Consider the following 18355-nt stretch of genomic DNA (forward strand, 5'->3'; position numbering starts at 1 on the left):
ACTTGAGTATACCTCAGTTCAGATGGTGTTAAAGTACTTACCCTTTGTATATGTCTCTGTTCTATGTCTTTGGTCGAACAAATAGGTAAAAAAACTTGTTGCTGCAGTGTATGAAAGAGGTTGGTGAACAGTTAATGACATTGCTTCCAACCATCTAATGCCCTCCCTGCAATTTGTCCAGTAAGAGAGAGAGAGAGAGAGAGAGAGAGAGAGAGAGAGAGAGAGAGAGTGTGTGTGTGTGTGTGTGTGTGTGTGTGTGTGGTGAAAAAGTGTTTAACTGTAAATTATATTCAGAAATAACTTGGTTAGTTTAAGTACACTTCATTAGATTCTGTTCATTGTAAGGGGTATTGAAAGCTTAAGAACTTAATGTTTTTGTACCCAGAAATTTGGTTAAATGTCATCTTAAAAGCCTTCTTCAGAAAGGCATCACAAAATTTTTTCCGAGGATTCATCATAGCTGCAGACCCTATCACACTGAAAATTATATATTCTTTAGAACCTTAGCACAGGAGGCTCCCCTGTATCCTCACTTGGATAGGTTGCTCAGGAGTATTGTTTAGGCATACAGATCTCCTTCTGTGGACTCATTGTCGTCCTATGAGCAAGAGAATTGCACGATGGCAAAAATCCAAGGGTGTCTGTGGCTCCTAGATTGTTTTTGTAAGCATCTCACCTGTGGTTACTACAAAATTTTTTGGAGTGTGACTGTGATAGTGTGTCCACTTGCAGTAACATCGGCAGCCCACTGTTTACCAAATTGTCTTCAGCTATGATGTAAATATATGAGTGCCATTTTGTCCCTGGGTGAAAATACCTTACCGACATTTCTTCACAAGTTAAATCATTGAGTATCAATCTGGCCCTCTGGATTTGAACCTCACACACACATGGTGAGAGACAGCTAGAAGTTAAGCCTGGTTGTTCTTGGTTTGGACAATGGTGTATTGTTTGTTTGAAAAAACCTTATTACATGAAGACTTTAGTAAGGCCCTGGAGAACTAACTTGAAACCAAATACAAATAACAATTGCATGGTAGTAATCCCATTTCAGTTCCTTTGGCTGATAGTGGGAATAACCTGCATGATATTAAGCCACAGAGTACCTAGAGGTTCATCTGCTTCTTGTAGCACTGACAAGTACAGCTAAAATGAGATGTCTTTTGTTTTTATTAACTACTTGTCTTGGGAAGAGTCTATTATGTTGCTAGGAAGCAGCCAGTAACACAAAGTTCAAGAAATGAAAATATATATGTAGATCAGCTGTTGCCCGTGCAAAAATGGACAGGTTAAATATGGCACAAGTGTTTGGTGGGTTCTAAGAAGGCAAGGCTCACTCTCTGCAGTATGCATAAATTTCCTAGCTGAAATTGCTTCTGTACGTATAGATGTTTTTGGTGATTTCATCCCTTTATGACAACTGATGCAAAACTTTTGCTGGTCTTTATAAAATGTCTGCAAATGACAGATTATAAAATTGTTTCGGGATGAATTTCAACAAACATGAGAATAATTCTATAAATTTGAAGACTAAGTGGATATAATTTTCTTTTCAAGCCCAATGTGCTAATAGAAAAGTAACAAATCATTGTTTACATTGTTATTAGAAACATTGTGACTATACCATTAATATTTATATTTTTTCTCTCCATAGGGTATTTTGGCTGCTGTACCAATGGCATATGTGTTGCCAGCAATAATATACCTGAAGCTAGAAGAAGGTGGATATCTTGCTTATGAAAAAGCTCCTGCTATAGCTTTAGCACTTGCGGGAACATTATGTGCTGTTGCAGGATTTGCATCTCTGATAACAAACTTCCATTCGGCAGCATCCTGTAGCCATGGCCACATCATGCAGTACTGCAACGTCACTAACTAAGATCTACGCCTGGCATGACTGTCATACATGCTTGGGTGTGGGTAGTTTTTAAAAGAATCACAGAATTTTTTGTAATTTTTGCACTGTAACTCATTTTGCAGTTTAGTCACTGCACGTAATGAATCTCTCTTCCTTAGTATATTTTGCAGTATTTGTTAATTGGCCACTGGGAATGAAAATGATTGTTTTCTGTGGAATGATATTTTTACTGTTGTATATATCTGTACTTGCACTGCATTTGGTGAAAGTTCCTTTATTGTACTTGTGATGTCTGTTATTTATCTAGAGAAGAAATGTGAACTTTTGCCTCGCTATTTTTCTTACCAAAAATAATGAAGGTAAAAGATGAAAATTTAAGCTTTATGTTGCACAATTTATCATTTTGCTCAGGAAATAGTCTGTGTTCATTGTTCTGCAGTTACTACTTCTGTTTGTAACTACAGAGAATGCTTGGGCTGTGAGAAAAAATATTGTTAAGGACTATTTGCTGTGTTATATAAAGATGTTTTCTATGCATTACTTTGCAAGAGCAATTTACTTTTTATATTATATTTATTGTTTTGATGCCAGTGGTATAAGTATCTTACAGATACTAGTGTGATTTTAATTCAAAGGATAAATTTCATAAGATTCTAATCTCACCATTTGCTGAGAGAAACTCAGAACAAATGGTTTTGACAAGTTACTATATGTATTTGAAAATTTAAGAGTTACTGTTTCAAAATACTAAAGTTTAAGAAAAGTTGCTGTCTTTCTCCAGCTTTTCAAAAGAGTATTACAGTTAAAATATATAAAGTATTGAAGCTTGCAGTCTTCGTAATTGCAATATATTGAATTGATGGGCTTTCATAAGTGGACCAACTTGTAAAAATGTTACAAATATTATACAATGAATAAATATATTTCTCTGTCTTGCATGTTGCCAAAGGTGTCATTTTATTGAAAGCACTGTGAATACTACCTTAGTTCACAGTTGATATTGTAAGTATCTAAATCTAGTTCTATAGGCATGAGCCAGGTTTTTTCCCCTCCTTCGATAGTCTGTAATATGTTAAGTGCAGTTATCTACAAATGATCATCTGTATTTTATAATAACCTGTAAAAAGAGTGCTAGATAGTTATGTATATCACTTTTTGCATGAAGTTTTTATAAACGCAGTTATTTTTTGGTGTTTTCTTAATACAAGAAAGTTATTGAAAATATGGGAAGCTCCTTGGACTTCAGTTATATTTTCTGACTATAAATCCATCAGCTAATAGATAAGCTTTAAAACTGAATTAAAAACTGTCTTGACAGTCAAGACTATTCTTAATTCAATTTTGAAAATGTTATCAAGACCAGTGATTTTCTCCACGAGAAACATTCTAAAAAATTAATAATAGGAAAGCATCTTGTGATTGTTTGAAACATGAAACACAGTGAAAAAACAGCTGTTATGATTTTATAGGTCTGTAAATTGCATTTTGATCATATTTGTGTACTTTTACTGTAGGACAGGCCATGTTTATGAGCTAGAAAATATATAAAGTTTACACACAAATATTTATAATGCACAAGTTTCTAAGATGTACTACATGCTATACACTACCTTCATCAGATTAATGATTAGCTTGTTTCCTGTCAACCACTGTGCTGTGTCATTGAAAGATATGAAAATAAATATCTACTTAGAAATTTTTTTATACAGCACTGTAGTATTGCTGTGTACAATGCCATTATAGTATTATAATGCTGTTAAGGCTTTGGGGAACTCAGAAGTTTAAACTTTTACCTGAAGAGTTAGATAAAAAGATGAACTTTAAAAACTAAGTGTGCATTCTCAAAATGGCCTGTACGAAGTGTATTGATAACTGGGACTCGGATATAGTCCACTGAATAATTAACTCGGTTTCTGGACCTTAATGGTCAAAGCGCGCGCGTGCCCACACACACACACACACACACACACACACACACACACACACACACACACACACTCTCTCTCTCTCTCTCTCTCTCTCTCTCTCTCTCTCTCTCTCTCTCTCTCTCTCACTCTCTCACTCTTTCAGTTTTGTGCTGTAATGTAATTTAGTACTAAATTTATTACGATGACAGGATTGTTATAAAATGTATATTATTCATGTTAATTCAAAGTTACGTGGACATTCAAAGTTATGTGGACATTCGAGGATAAGTTACAGTTTAAGTTGCCATTTAAGTATCTCCAGTCAACACTCATAGCAAAGTATGGAGAAACACTCCCTTAGCATAAGGAATTTTTGCTGCTAATGTCAATCTTATTTTAACCACATGAAAAACTAATTTACACCTATCTTAGCTGTGAATTTGTGTTTGTGTTTGTTACCTCAGTGTCTCTATCCACTAACATTATAATATATAGCATATACATGCCATAAACTCTGAGAATATTAAAGCTAGTGAAAAGGATTTTGCAAGATGTTTCTAGTTTTACTTTCACTATGATCATCAAGGCCCTCCTGCAGTATAAAACCCTTTTTCATATTAATTTGGCAGGTCCTGCTCCCACAATGTTATTCCGTGGTTCAAGAAAGCATATACTGATCCAAACTACAGTTGTTTCAGTTATTTCAGTTGTGGTTTGGAGATATCCTTAATCCTTAACACTTTCGCTGCAGCTGACACTTATAAGCGTCAAAACAAGCTACGAGCCAGTGCGGCTGACGCTTATAAGCATCCGCGCTCACTGTCTGATTACTGTCGAGTTGCAGCGCGATTACTAGTTTTCCTGGGCGTTTCATTACATATGGGTAACGTTAAATATCAGCGATTACAAGACTACTGGAAGAAAGAACCGCTGTTTGAGAATAGGGGAACAGCGATGAGTATCGGTAGAGACCGGTATTTGATCATATTACGCTCTCTGCATTTTGCAAAAAATCCACTTCCAGGAAACCCGAAACCAGACGATCGTTGCTATAAGATACGATCTACATCAGATTATTTTCACACGAGAATGTCTAAAGGGTGTTACCCGGGAAGAGATTTATCAATAGATGAATCAATGATTCTTTGGAGGGGAAGATTGTCATTTAGACAATACATAGAAAGCAAACGTACCTAATAAATATGGCATTAAGATGCACATGCTTAACAATCCAGATGGTTTAATAAATAAGTGTGCTGTGTACGCGGGAAGTAGTGGAGATATGCGGAGAAAAGGTCACACTGAAAAGGTCGTTTTGCATTTGATGGCAGAAAAGCTGCATGTTGGTCATCACATTTATTTGGACAATTATAACAGTTTCCGTTTAGCTAAAACTATGTTGAACCTAAAACACTTTCGTCGTCATCGTCGTCGTCGTAGTCTTCAGTCCTGAGACTGGTTTGATGCAGCTCTCCATGCTACTCTATCCTCTACAAGCTTCATCATCTCCCAGTACTTACTGCACCCTACATCCTTCTGAATCTGCTTAGTGTATTCATCTCTTGGTCTCCCTCTATGATTTTTACACTTTCCACAGGAACTCTGAAATTAAATAGGAAATATACCCCCGAAGATGTCGTATTGGCAAAACTTGGGAGAGGAGAGACAATTGTGTGGTATTCTAATGGAGTTATGATCGGAAAATGGAAGGATCGACGAGAGGTTTCCTACATTTCCACAGAACATCGAAATGTTATGGAGCAAGTGACGAAAGCGTGCCAGCAAATAGTCACAAAACCTTTGCCTATGATTAGGTACAATGCGTGTATGTCTGGGACTGATAAACAAGATCAGATGTTATCATTGATATGATACGATCTACATCGGATTATTTTAACACGAGAATGTCTCAAGTGTATTACCTGGGAAGAGACTTATCAATAGATGAATCAATGATTCTTTGGATTACTCTTTGTATTATTTATGTGAACGAAAGACTATCCGCTGGCTGAAAAAACTATTCTTTCATGTCATTGACATGCTAGATTTCAATTCTCAATATCTGTACAACAAATACTCAGGAAATAAAATGACCTTGTACGATTACAGAATGAACATTATAAAGGGCTTCCTTCCACCATTGGGCGTTCCAAGAAATGAGAGCAAGAAACATCACAAACACACGTTGTGCAAAAGCAGGAAGCTACTGCAGGGAAGAAGCAAGTTATGAAGAAGCGGTGTAAGTAGTTCGCGGAACAAGGCAAGCACAATGATATACTATACGAGTGTACGACCTGCCCAGACAAACCTGGATACTGCTTGAACTGCTGTATAATTTCCCATAAGTAGCAAAAACGTGATAATATCAGGGAAATTCCGATTATCAAAGACAACTTCTTTTATTTCTTTTGACATTGCATGATTTCTTTTTATGACGCGAAAGGTTAGAACTTTTTTTCACGAGTACTCAGAAAATGAGGTTTTCTTTTAAGTTGACTTATTTCTTATTGTGTTGTAAAGCGTACACTTCAGTTTTTTGCAAAAGAATTTGTTGTGCTAAATTTGTTTTAATAGCACCACAGTTGAAGTGATGGGAGACACGAGAGAAGCCTCCACGTAGGGTGTGTTTCACTTACTAATTTCTACACATCCCGGTGTCCCCTGGGCGTCTATCGTAAATGTAGGCAGCTAATTCTCTCGTACCAGGAGCAAACATGCTACTAAATAGAAGACCTCTATCAGAGTCAATCTTAAAAAATGCGCATTTGAAGTAAATATAATTTCAAATGAATCCAGTATCTTGTTTCCTTTTTTTCCTTCTTAAGAATTTGCGTTTTGGAATCCAAATTTTTCCTGAATGCGGTGGATTTGTTACTTGTTTGAACTGTATTTTTTTTTTTACAGTATCAACAAACCACGAACATTTGAATGAATGACGCCTGTGACCCCTATAGGTGTCAGACAGCAAACAGACTTTAAAACATGACCACAATACAGTCAAAGCTTATTTGAAGTAATACATCTAACATGTCATCATTAAGTCAGTATAGAATATAATCCTACAGATCTTACAGGGTCTTGACGTCAGCCTGTAGCTCAGGTGTGCCTAGGAGCATCGTCTCCGAGCGGAGCCTGCCGTTTCAGAGTGTTACCGGCCCGTACTAGAGTGTTACCAGCCCGCACTCGCACGTTGCTGGACTGCACTGCACTGGAGAGTCGCGCATCTGCACTGATGCCGCAGCAAAAGTGTTAATGCATATAGAATGGATGCAGTTTCTTTGCGGACATGATTAATTTGTTATTTCCATGAAAGTGTGCTGTCTATATATGAACCAAAACATTTGCATCCCAAACAGGCCTGTTTGGACCAATCTGTTGAATGTGTATATTTGTTTTTATCTGTTAACCTTGAAGTTATTACTCCTAGTTCTTGCCTGTACAATAAGGTTTTGAACATCACTAAGGCTTGGAAAACTACCTGCACAATAAACATGCCACTGGCATACATTATAATTGGATGCTTATTTTAAGCAGAAGATTGTTCAAATGAGGTATGAACAGAAATGGTCCTAAACTGGAGGGATATATTAATTTATATTTCTTACTGACTATCTCTCCTGGTACCTCTCCATCGTATATAATTCCTGTAAATTTTTGTGTGTCTCCTAAATGTGTTTCTAGTTTTTTTTCCCCAGTGACATCACCCATTTTAAGCTTTGATAAGTGTGCATCATGATGCACTTTGCTGAAAGCACTCTCAAACAAACTGATGGAATTTCTCTGAGTCATGGTAAAGAGTATATTAGAAGTTTCTCAGTAATTATGATCCAAAGGTTTTAAGTACGTAATGATAGAAAAATTCAACCAAGACCCTCTGGAATGCCATCTTGCAATTTTTTGGTCTATAAGTTGGGACGACCATCCATCAATTGTAGATTTTCTGTAATTACATATGTTAAAGAGTGCATTTGTTACTGTTAAGATGGCTATATCTGCATCTAGGAACTGTGAACAGATTTCAGAACCACGTCTTACATCCTTTGTTAATCAAATGTATGTATGTGCTAAAGAAATGGAAGTATGAAACAAACGCATTAACTTATCTGCTGAGGACAAAATTAAGGGCAAAATGATGATAGCGGATTGAGAAAATCATCTCCCTATTCCGTATGAAGACAACATTCCAAAACAATGTTCAGTTTATCACATAGCAGGTTACATTGTCGAAAAGCTTAGTAAACAGAGCAGCTGTGTGAAGTGTGCTCAAACCCTTATGAATGAAATGGCGTCTGACACAGTAGCTGCAACTTTCACTGCCATGAAGGACTTTGATTCAATAAATTGTCTTTCTTATTTGACTTACCCATCCGAAAGTGTTTTCAGCATTCGTTTGCAGGTTGAAGTAGCTTTGAAAAGACACTGTCTTCCGTCTCAAGTCCATGGGATAATATATTTTGTGAGTGTTTAGACAGTACTGACAAAACTGTTTTATGAACAGGTGATATAGTATGTTTTGTGCAACATAAACTTGATCTTGCCTATAAATAAATTTTCCATTTCATGAAGTGTTACTTTTTCTTAAGCATAAAAGAAATCAGCGAAAAGCTCTTGTCAGCGAAGACTGCGAAGTCATCACGCAAGCTTTCCAAATTTTCTGACAACAAACAGCTACAAATTATATGGTTAAATTTATATTATCTTTCATCTACATCTACATCCACATCCATACTCCTCAAGCCACCTGACGGTGTGTGGGGGAGAGTACCTTGAGTACCTCTATCGGTTCTCTCTTCTATCCCAGTCTCGTATTGTTCGTAGAAAGAAATATTGTCAGTATGCCTCCGTGTGGGCTCTAATCTCTCTGATTTTGTCCTCATGGTCTCTTCGCGAGATATCCATAGGAGGGAGCAATATACTGCTTGACTCCTCGGTGAAGGTAAGTTCTCGAAACTTAAACCAAAGCCCGTACCGAGCTACTGAGCGTCTCTCTTGCAGAGTCTTCCACTGGAGTTTATCTATCATCTCTGTATCACTTTCACAATTACTGAATGATCCTGAAACAAAGCGCGCTGCTCTCCATTGGATCTCTCTCTCTCTTCTATCAACCCTATCTGGCACAGATCCCACACCGGCGAGCAGTATTCAAGCAGTGGGCAAACAAATGCACTGTAACCTACGTCCTTTGTTTTCGAATAGCATTTCCTTAGGATTCTTCCAATGAATCTGTCTGGCATCTGCTTTACTGACGATTAATTTTATATGGTCATTTCATTTTAAATCACTCCTAATGCCTACTCCCAGATAATTTATGGGATTAACTGCTTCCAGTTGCTGATGTGCTATATTGTAGCTAAATGATAAAGCTTCTTTCTTTCTATCTATGTATTCGCAGCCCATTACACTTGTCTACATTGAGATTCAATTGCCATTCCCTGCACCATGCGTCAATTCATTGCAGATCCTCCTGCATTTCAGTACAATTTTCCATTGTTACAACCTCTTGATATACTACTGCTTCATCTGCAAAAAGCCTCAGTGAACTTCCGATGTTATCCACAAGGTCATTTATATATATTTTGAATAGTAATGGTCCTACAACACTCCCCCGCAGCACACCTGAAATCACTCTTACTTTGGAAGCCTTCTCTCCATTGAGAATGACATGCTGCATTCTGTTATCTAGGAAGTCTTCAATCCAATCACACAATTGGTCTTGTAGTCCATATGCTCTTACTTTGTTCATTAAATGACTGTGGGGTCTGTATCAAACACCTTGCGGAAGTCAAGAAATGGCATCTACCTGGGAACCCATGTCTATGGCCCTCAGTCTCGTGGACGAATAGCACGAGCTGGGTTTCACATGACCGTCTTTTTCGAAACCCATGCTGATTCGTACAGAGTAGATTTCTAGTCTCCAGAAAAGTCATTATACTCGAACATAATACATGTTCCAAAATTCTACAAATGATCGACGTTAGAGATATAGGTCTATAGTTCTGGACATCTGTTCGACGTCCCTTCTTGAAAATGGGGATGATGTGTGCCCTTTTCCAATCTTTTGGAATGCTACACTCTTCTAGAGACATACGATACACCACTGCAAGAAGGCTGGCAGGGCCAGCGGCCTTTCCTCTTTTAAGCGATTTTAATTGTTTTTCTATCCCTCTGTCATCTGTTTTGATATCGACCATTTTGTCATCTGTGTGACAATTTAGAGAAGGAACTACAGTACAGTCTTCCTCTGTGAAACAGCTTTGGAAAAAAAGACATTTAGTATTTCGGCTTTAGTCTGTCATCCTCTGTTTCAGTACCATTTTGGTCACAGAGTGTCTGGACGTTTTGTTTTGATCCACCTACAGCTTTGACATAAGACCAAAATTTTTTAGGATTTTCTGCCAAGTCAGTAGATAGGACTTAAGTTTCGAATTCGTTGAATGCCTCTTGCATAGCCGTCCTCACATCTCTTATGTTTTACTCTGTATTATTGATTGGTACATGCCCCTATAGATGATTTTTGCATGTTAAGCTGTATTTTCATCTTGGCCTTAAATTCCAGTAGTCATGGTGCCTTCAACCAGTACTTTGTTAACGTAGTGGGAAGTACAATAAATGAAATTCCATTTTCAGTATAAGATCCCACAGCCAATACAAAAAGTGCAAGCTACCCATTTAAAAACTGGGAGGAAATACACTCTGAGGACCTTGTAAAAATAGTGAAGTCCTATATGCATTCAGAGTCAAGATATCTGTTGTATGCCCTGCACAGTACGCAAGGAAATAATACCAGAGCTCGTTCAGCCACTAGCCACAGTAATTAACAAGTGTTTATCTTCTGGTGTCGTCCCAGATTTCCTGAAGGTAGCACGGACAGTACCAGTCTACAAATGAGGCGACCCATGCAAAGTGTCTAGCTTCAGACCTATTTCAACAATACCCATTCTTGCTAAAGTCATAGTCTGTAATGGAACATCAGATACAAAATTACTTTGAAAACAATACTCTCTTCCAGGACACACAGAATGGTTTTTGCAAGGAAAAGAGAACAGTTACAGTGGTACTGGACTTAATCACGAAGATAAGGGAGGGTTTGAAGATAAATAGTTTGTGGCATTGACACTCTGTGACCTGAGCAAGGCATTTGAGTGCATCTCACACAAGATACTGATTAATAAGCTGAAGTGTTATGGTATTGAAGGTGTGGCTGTCCAAGCTACTATTCAATCCTATCTTGAAAACTAAAGACAAATAGTATCAGTCCATGGAGCAACCTCCCAAGAGCAAAATTAGAGCATGGTGTACCCCAGGGATCCATCATAGGACCTCTCCTGTTCCTTATCCATGTCAATAAATGCTATCTTTGTCATTCTACAGTTTGCTGCTGATACTACACTCTTTGCCAAGGGGAAAAAGGCTGAACAAGCTCTGTTGGCAGCAGATGTACTCTTTGAAAGCATTAAAGAGTGGTCCATTGAAAATAAAATGAAAATGAATCAAGAAAAAATACAACACATGATATGCAGTCTCAGCAACGTTGGCTACCAGGACAACATGGAGGCTGTCAAACTACTAGGCTTCATGGTAGACAGCTAACTGACAATGAACCAGCACACAGAGTATGTGTGTTCCAAGCTCTCCTGTGTTATATACCTGCTAAAAAAATAAAAGCTGTATTGTTGAGTGGTACTTAAGTTAAGTAAATAAATTAGTGAAATGAAAGTGAAGTAGAAATTAGAAAATAAATGAAAAACTTGGTTTAGTTTAGAGAGTTACATACTGGCAAACAGCGGGCAGAGCAGAAGAGACAATGACTGTGAAGTCAGCAAGTTCCACATAAGTGGACGCTGTCGATTCGGCCATCAGGGCATCACCCGACCGGCTCACGTGTTTCTCAGTTGTCACATGTGAGCAAAGGCCCTCGCCTACATTCCAAGAGCCAATGACCGATGTTAAGAAGATTCTTCGAGAAGCTTTTCAGCGTGACAGAAGAGGCAATGATCGTGAAGTCGTTCACCTCCAGTGAACTGAAGTGAATAAATACGCGAGACGCAGTGGGCCCAAAAAGAAGAGTAGCAGTAGTTTTCAGTCAGTTTCGGTGCCGAAGACCATCATGCAAGAAGAGACTACATCATACACAGTCGCACCAAGTCCGCCACTGTAATGGAATAGCAAGCAGCAGCCTCGGCGCCAGAAGACAGAAGTTAAAAGGTATTTGATGACTGATTTTTACCTACCCAGGTGACTTGTGAGGACAGGAAGGAGACGGCCTCACATCAGCAGTCACCTGTGAGCTGGGATGAAGATCAGACAGCCGAAGACTGGCAAGCTGGAGTCCGTTGTTCGAGTCCGGGACACTGGCCTTCCCCTGCTGCACTGCTCCGCTGGCTGACGCCCAACACTGACACACGAGGCCGCTTAGAGAAGAGAAACACTGGGACGCCACATCCAAGGAATCACCATCCGATGCACGACTTCGCTCTCAATAATTAAATGGGCCACCGCATGTGGCGCATCTCCAGTCAACTGAGCGAGACGGTGACACAAGATACACACCGCCAGGCATAATCAGACGCCGCCGCTGCCGCAGCAGGAGGCTTCGCAAACGACACACCTGCCGCTCTTCGAGCCAGAACATCCAGTAAGAAACAGTTGTACAAAACTTTCAATAAAAGTTATCTTATGTAAAAATGCTGTTTCATTCTACCTCATACCCAAGCCAAGGAAGAACCCACTCTGCCCACATGTTGTTAAGAGAGAAAAATTAATTTATTTAGGATTTTCACCCTGACATAATGCTTTAGAATTAAATGCCCATTGCAGTAATGCTCATCCTGACAACTGACTAGCATCAAAAGAGAAAACTCAGTTACATTTAGAGACAGAAGTGTTACATTTAGTGTCAGAACTGTTACATTCATTCACACCTCATATTGAGCCAAGGGTTTTTTCTCTGACACCAAATGTAACAGTTCTGACACTAAATGTAACACTTCTGTCACTAAATGTAACTGAGTTTTTTTTTTGATGCTAGTCAGTTGTCAGGATGAGCATTATTGTAATGGGCATTTAATTCTAAAGCATTATGTCAGGGTGAAAATCCTAAATAAATTAATTTTTCTCTCTTAACAACATGTGGGCAGGGTGGGTTCTTCCTCGGCTCGGGTATGAGGTAGAATGAAACAGCATTTTTACATAAGATAACTTTTATTGAAAGTTTTGTACAACTGTTTCTTACTGGATGTTCTGGCTCGGAGAGCGGCAGGTGTGTCACTTGCGAAGCCTTCTGCTGCGGCAGCGGTGACGGCAGCGTCTGATTACACCTGGCAGTGTGTATCTTGTGTCGCCGTCTCGCCCAGTTGACTGGAGATGCGCCTCGTGCGGTGGCCCATTTAATTATTGAGAGCGAAGTCGTGCATCGGATAGTGATACCTTGGATGTGGCATCCCAGTGTTTCTCTTCTCTAAGTGGCCTCGTGTGTCAGTGTTGTGCGTCGGCCAGTGGAGCGGCGCGGCAGGAGAAGGCCAGTCACAAGTCACCCGGGTACGTAAAAATCAGTCTTCAAATACCTTTTAACTTCTGTCTTCTGGCGCCGAGGCTGCTGCTTGCTATTCTATTACAGCGGCGGACTTGGTGCATCTGTGTATGATGTAGTCTCTTCTTGCATGACGGTCTTCGGCACTGAAACTGACTGAAAACTACTGCTACTCTTCATTTTGGGTCCACTGTGTCTCGTGTATTTATTCACTTCAGTTCACTGGAGGTGAACGACTTCATGGACATTGCCTCTTCTGTCACGTTTAAAAGTTTCTCAAAGAATCTTCTTATCATCGGTCATTGGCTCTTGGAATGTAGGCGAGGGCCTTTGCTCACATGTGACAACTGAGAAACACGTGAGCCGGTCGGGCGATGCCCTGACGGCTGAATCAACAGCGTCCGCTTATGTGGAACTTGCTGACTTCACGGTCATTGTCTCTTCTGCTCTGCCTGCTGTTTGCCAGTATGTAACTCTCTAAACTAAACCAAGTTTTTCATTTATTTTCTAATTTCTACTTCACTTTGATTTCACTATTTATTTACTTACCTTAAGTACCACTCAACAGTATTGACCAGTACCAATTAATAGTTTATTATACACTCTTTCATAGCCATATTAATTATGGTCTGCTGTCATGGGAAGACACTGTAGGTTGTAAGGAGGTGTTAATGCTAAAAAAACCTGTCAGGATCATTACATCATGTAAAAAACAGGTGCACTGCAAACATATATTTACCAGGTTAAGGATAATGACAGTATTCAGCCATTATGTGTTTCTATGCCTCACTAGTGTAAAAGAAAACCAAAGTGATTTCAGCCTGAGGCAAGACATTTATAATCATGACACCCTCTCTCGAATGAATGAGTATATATATGGGTTGAATAGGCTGTGTCGGGAACGTAATGGTGAAACCATTTGAGAATTTGGAAAAGGAGTAGGTAGTCGGTTCTTAAGATGCATCAGGCTAGGCAGAAGGTGATATGGCGGTACTATACTTCGGAGGAGGCTCGGAAATGCAAGGCGCCACCAAACTAAATAGCGGTGCATGGGAAGACACCCCATAATGGCCGGCTACGTTATTGTGATGCGTTTCCGCTTCATGTTCCATCAGTTGGAGGTCGCTTGCATACAAACTCCCCTTGGAGTTATAGTCTGGTCAGCGGACATGTTAAGGGCTTAGGTGTGCAAATAAATTTATGGTTGGGATCTCAAGTTGTTGAAGTTACTTGATTTTTGAGAAGGAAGGAAGGGAGAAATCATGTTTGCAATAGCTATTACGTAAGAAGATGGTACCATTCTGTGATAAGTTGCTATTCATTGGTTGATAGCGAAGATAGTATGTTTTAATATGCATAAGGTCCCTGTAACAGTGGCAGGCAGATGCACGGTCGGTGAGCAGAAAGAGTGGAAAGGGGGGGGGGGGGGGGATCAGGTAGGGACAGCCGGCACGAGTAGTGGGACGTCACGGGTTGGGGAAGGGCGCGGAAGTAGCAGTAGTGTCAGGTGTTTGAAGTGACTCCACCCCTCGCATTATGGCTGCCGCACGTGCGGCTCCTCATTGACAGGTCCAGCTGATTCTGACAGGTGGAGCACACGTGTTAACAACTTCATAGTACTGCCGAGTGGCTAAACGTACCTGAGATACCCTGAAAAAGAACGGGCATCTGTGAGGAACGGTAGGGGAAGTTTAGAGGGTCACTGTTGGGTGTGCAGGCCATGCGTCCGTGGTACAGGAATAATCGTTGAGTTATCTAACCATTCTTTTGGTGCCAAAGTGACGGGTTATGTATCTTCATTGGAAGGAAAATTCTCAGCTAGTACTGCGTGTTATTAAGTATCACTCTGGGTGTCCAAACGGGAAAATTACTTAGTGAAACATGGTGGAATTTCAGGGAAAAAATCCTTAGCACAAAAAGGTAGAGATGTAATGCAATCACTTCTTCAGACAATACTCTTATGTAGAATTAACTGTATTGGTACTGAAAATAGAGCTACTGTCTGACCACTAGGCGTGTCATGACACGTAAATAACATAAATAAAATACTGGTTAAACTAGGGATTAATTAGGCTAGGCCGGCATTGCAGAACAGGGTGGCCGGGTAAAGCTCTGATAACTTCTTCAGAGAGGGAGGCTAGGGCGACGTCTTAGTTATCATAGCATGGGAGCATAAAATACATATTGTATGGGTAGAACGTTCATTTGCAAGGGAAAGTTATAAGGTGGTTGCTTAAGCCTTGTTACTTTTTCTTTTGGTTGATATAACTGGGAATCTCTTAAGTATGAAGCAGTACCTTAGTGTTTAATCCCGGATCTAAGGGCATCTGGGTGTTGATCTCAGAGCATATCTAGGGCAAGCTGGGGGTGGTGGAACTTTCCATTTTCTCTGCTTCACAGGGGGAGCAAAACCTGCTGAAGGTCCGGCGCTCGTCTCAGAAGGCAGTGGGAGAGGCATAGTTCCTGAATAGGATCAGTTTGTGGTCGGGCCGTTGTAATTCTGCATTAACAGGAGAAGTGAGCTGAATGATTGAATACGATCCATCAAAAAGGGGGTTAGTTTCTTCACTCTTCCTTTCTTTACACTAGGATTTTTTAACAAAACCAAATCACCAGGTTTATAGGGGTGGAGGATGGCGTTTTTATTTCTTCTTTCCATCTGCTTCCTGGTTGCCTTGCAGTTGTTCCCTTGTACCTTCTTCCAAATGGCCTTCAGGCAGTGGGCTAGCCCCTTAATGGCTGTGTGATTGATTCTTGGAGGTAATTAATTGATCTCAAAGGGAGACTCCATAGGGCGGCCAAACACTTTCTCATAAGGGGTATGCTCAGTGGCTTCGTGGAAATGGCTATTGTAAGCACTTGCCACATACGGAATGTATCTTTGCCAGTCACTATGGGCTGAGTTGATGTAATAGGAAATCATTCATTTCACAGCGCGATGGACACATCCAATGCGGCCATTTGCCTGCAGGTGAAAAGGGGTGGTTCTCCATTTTTTAATTCTCAGCAATTTGCAAACTTGGAAAAATAAGACGGACATAAAATTGGTTCCTTGATCGGTTATAATGGCTTCAGGGCTTCTGAAAGGAAGGACAAGATGATCTACAAAAGCTCATTCTACTGTTTCAGCTGACATGTTAGCGATGGGTACCAAAATAAGGTATCGGGAAAAGTAATCAATAATGAGTAGGATATATTTACTTCCTTGTGTACTTACAGGAAGTGGCCCGTCTACATCCAAAGCTACAAACTGAAAGGGTTTTGACACCTTGGGAAGAGATTGTAAGGGAATTTTGATTCATAGGGATGGTGCTCTTTGGGCACATGGTAGGCAATTTTTTGTATACTTGGCAACATTTCACCATATTTTGTCCCACCAATACTTCTTGTCAATGCGGGTGTTTGTGGCTCTTCGTCCACTATGGCAAGCTTGGATGCTGTTATGGCACTGGGCAACAATTCTGGATTGTGTTTTTAGGTATTACTATATGTTTAGCCACAGGGGTCTTGCGGTATAGAATTTCATCCCCTGTAACAAAATCCAAGTGGGAGCGATACAGGAGAGAATGAATGGTTTTTCAAAATTGAGATAGATCAATAAGGGGGAACTAGTCACAGCACCTCTGATACACTGCACAGCAGCTTCACACTCACGGGTCCATTGATAGGGTACATTTTTTTTCAGCAGGTGGGTAAGGGGTTTAGCTATTGTGGCATAGTCCTTTACAAGACAAATAATAATTGCTGAGTCCCAGAAAGCTTTGCAATTCCTTTATATTGTTAGGGGAAGGAAATGTTATAACTGCTTCAATTAGATGGGGGTCTGACTTCACTCCATTAGCACTAATAATATGCACCAGATACTGTACTTGACTCTCAGCAAAGGAACATTTTTCTATTTTGAATCTTAAATTGGCACTTTTTAATCTAGACAAGACATTTCTTAACCTAGTAACATGCTCACCTATGCTTCTGGAAAAGAAAATGATATCATCTAGATAAACTAAACACATTGTGGGTTTCAGTCCTTGTATAAATACGTCAATCAAACAGGCTTCTGCCTGCTCAATTAACACCTCGTTATTGACGGGGTCCGAACCCAGCATGTAAGTGCGGCAAGTCACAGTGCAGATTCAGTCAGCAGATGCCTCTATATCCTCCCCTTGCTTCTGGTGTAGGGTGGATAACTTGTCCCTGTAATAGTGGGTGTCATGTCTGTCTGAATATCTCTCTTTCAACCCAGCTTCTAACCTGGCAAAAGAGTTGGTGTCCCTAAGAGTGTGAACCGATTCGATATAGGTACAGGCGTCACCTGACAATTTAAAGCAGAGTACAGTTAATAGGAAATCTTTTGGCCAAGCACAAGTGCAGCCTATATCTCAGACAGTTTGTAGAAAGGAATTTATTTGCTCATTAGGTTTTCCAGAAAATGTTGGAATGAAATCGACTGAAGGGAAACTGTTAGCCAAAGTTGCAATGGTTCTTGAGGTACTGTGCTACTTAAGGTATTAAGGGTGTATTTCTGATGCACATGGATTGGCAGACTGGATTTGAGACAATTTTTGGCATTCTTCTTTCGAGTCTATCTTCCTTAACATTAACCTATCAATTTCTGCTTGGAGGGTAGCTACTGGGTCTGGTTTTTCCATAGCTGGGGAGTTCCCTTTGCTAGTGGCAGTACTATGGGTTTGAGGCATGGTTACAATTTTGGGACACCTAGTACTTGCCGAAAACTTCACAATGAGAGCACAAAAAAACAGGCCTATACTCGGCAGCAAGGAGGCGGCAGTGAAGAAAACCTGAGCAACGAACTTACGTGAGCCATAGTTGCAGCAGTGGTAAGTTGTTGACGGCTGCATCTCATTCGACGATGGTGGTAGGAAACGGTGGTGAAGATGATGTCAGGGGTGTCGACGGCTGTGCGATGTACCTCAGCTAGTCGGCTGGAACATGTGCATTTCCTTGATGGCAGCACACGGCCGGAACATGCCTCCACGCTACATCGGAGCGGCGCGGAGGACGACTACCAACAGCATGGCGTAGCACTGGACTGCTTGGAAG

The 18355-nt window shown here is 40.2% G+C and overlaps 1 protein-coding gene across 1 annotated transcript in view; it reads left to right on the forward strand.

Annotated features, from left to right (window-relative positions):
- Positions 1-4289, forward strand: part of LOC126184908 (putative sodium-coupled neutral amino acid transporter 11) — a 69656-nt gene extending 65367 nt beyond the window's left edge. The window contains exon 9 of the mRNA XM_049927570.1: positions 1655-4289. Coding sequence (XP_049783527.1) covers positions 1655-1879 — 225 coding nt within the window. The 3' untranslated portion in view covers positions 1880-4289. The remainder of the gene's footprint in view (positions 1-1654) is intronic.
- The last annotated feature ends 14066 nt before the right edge of the window (positions 4290-18355 follow it).

This window comes from Schistocerca cancellata, chromosome 4 (genome assembly GCF_023864275.1).
Source record: "Schistocerca cancellata isolate TAMUIC-IGC-003103 chromosome 4, iqSchCanc2.1, whole genome shotgun sequence".
NCBI lineage: Eukaryota > Metazoa > Arthropoda > Insecta > Orthoptera > Acrididae > Schistocerca > Schistocerca cancellata.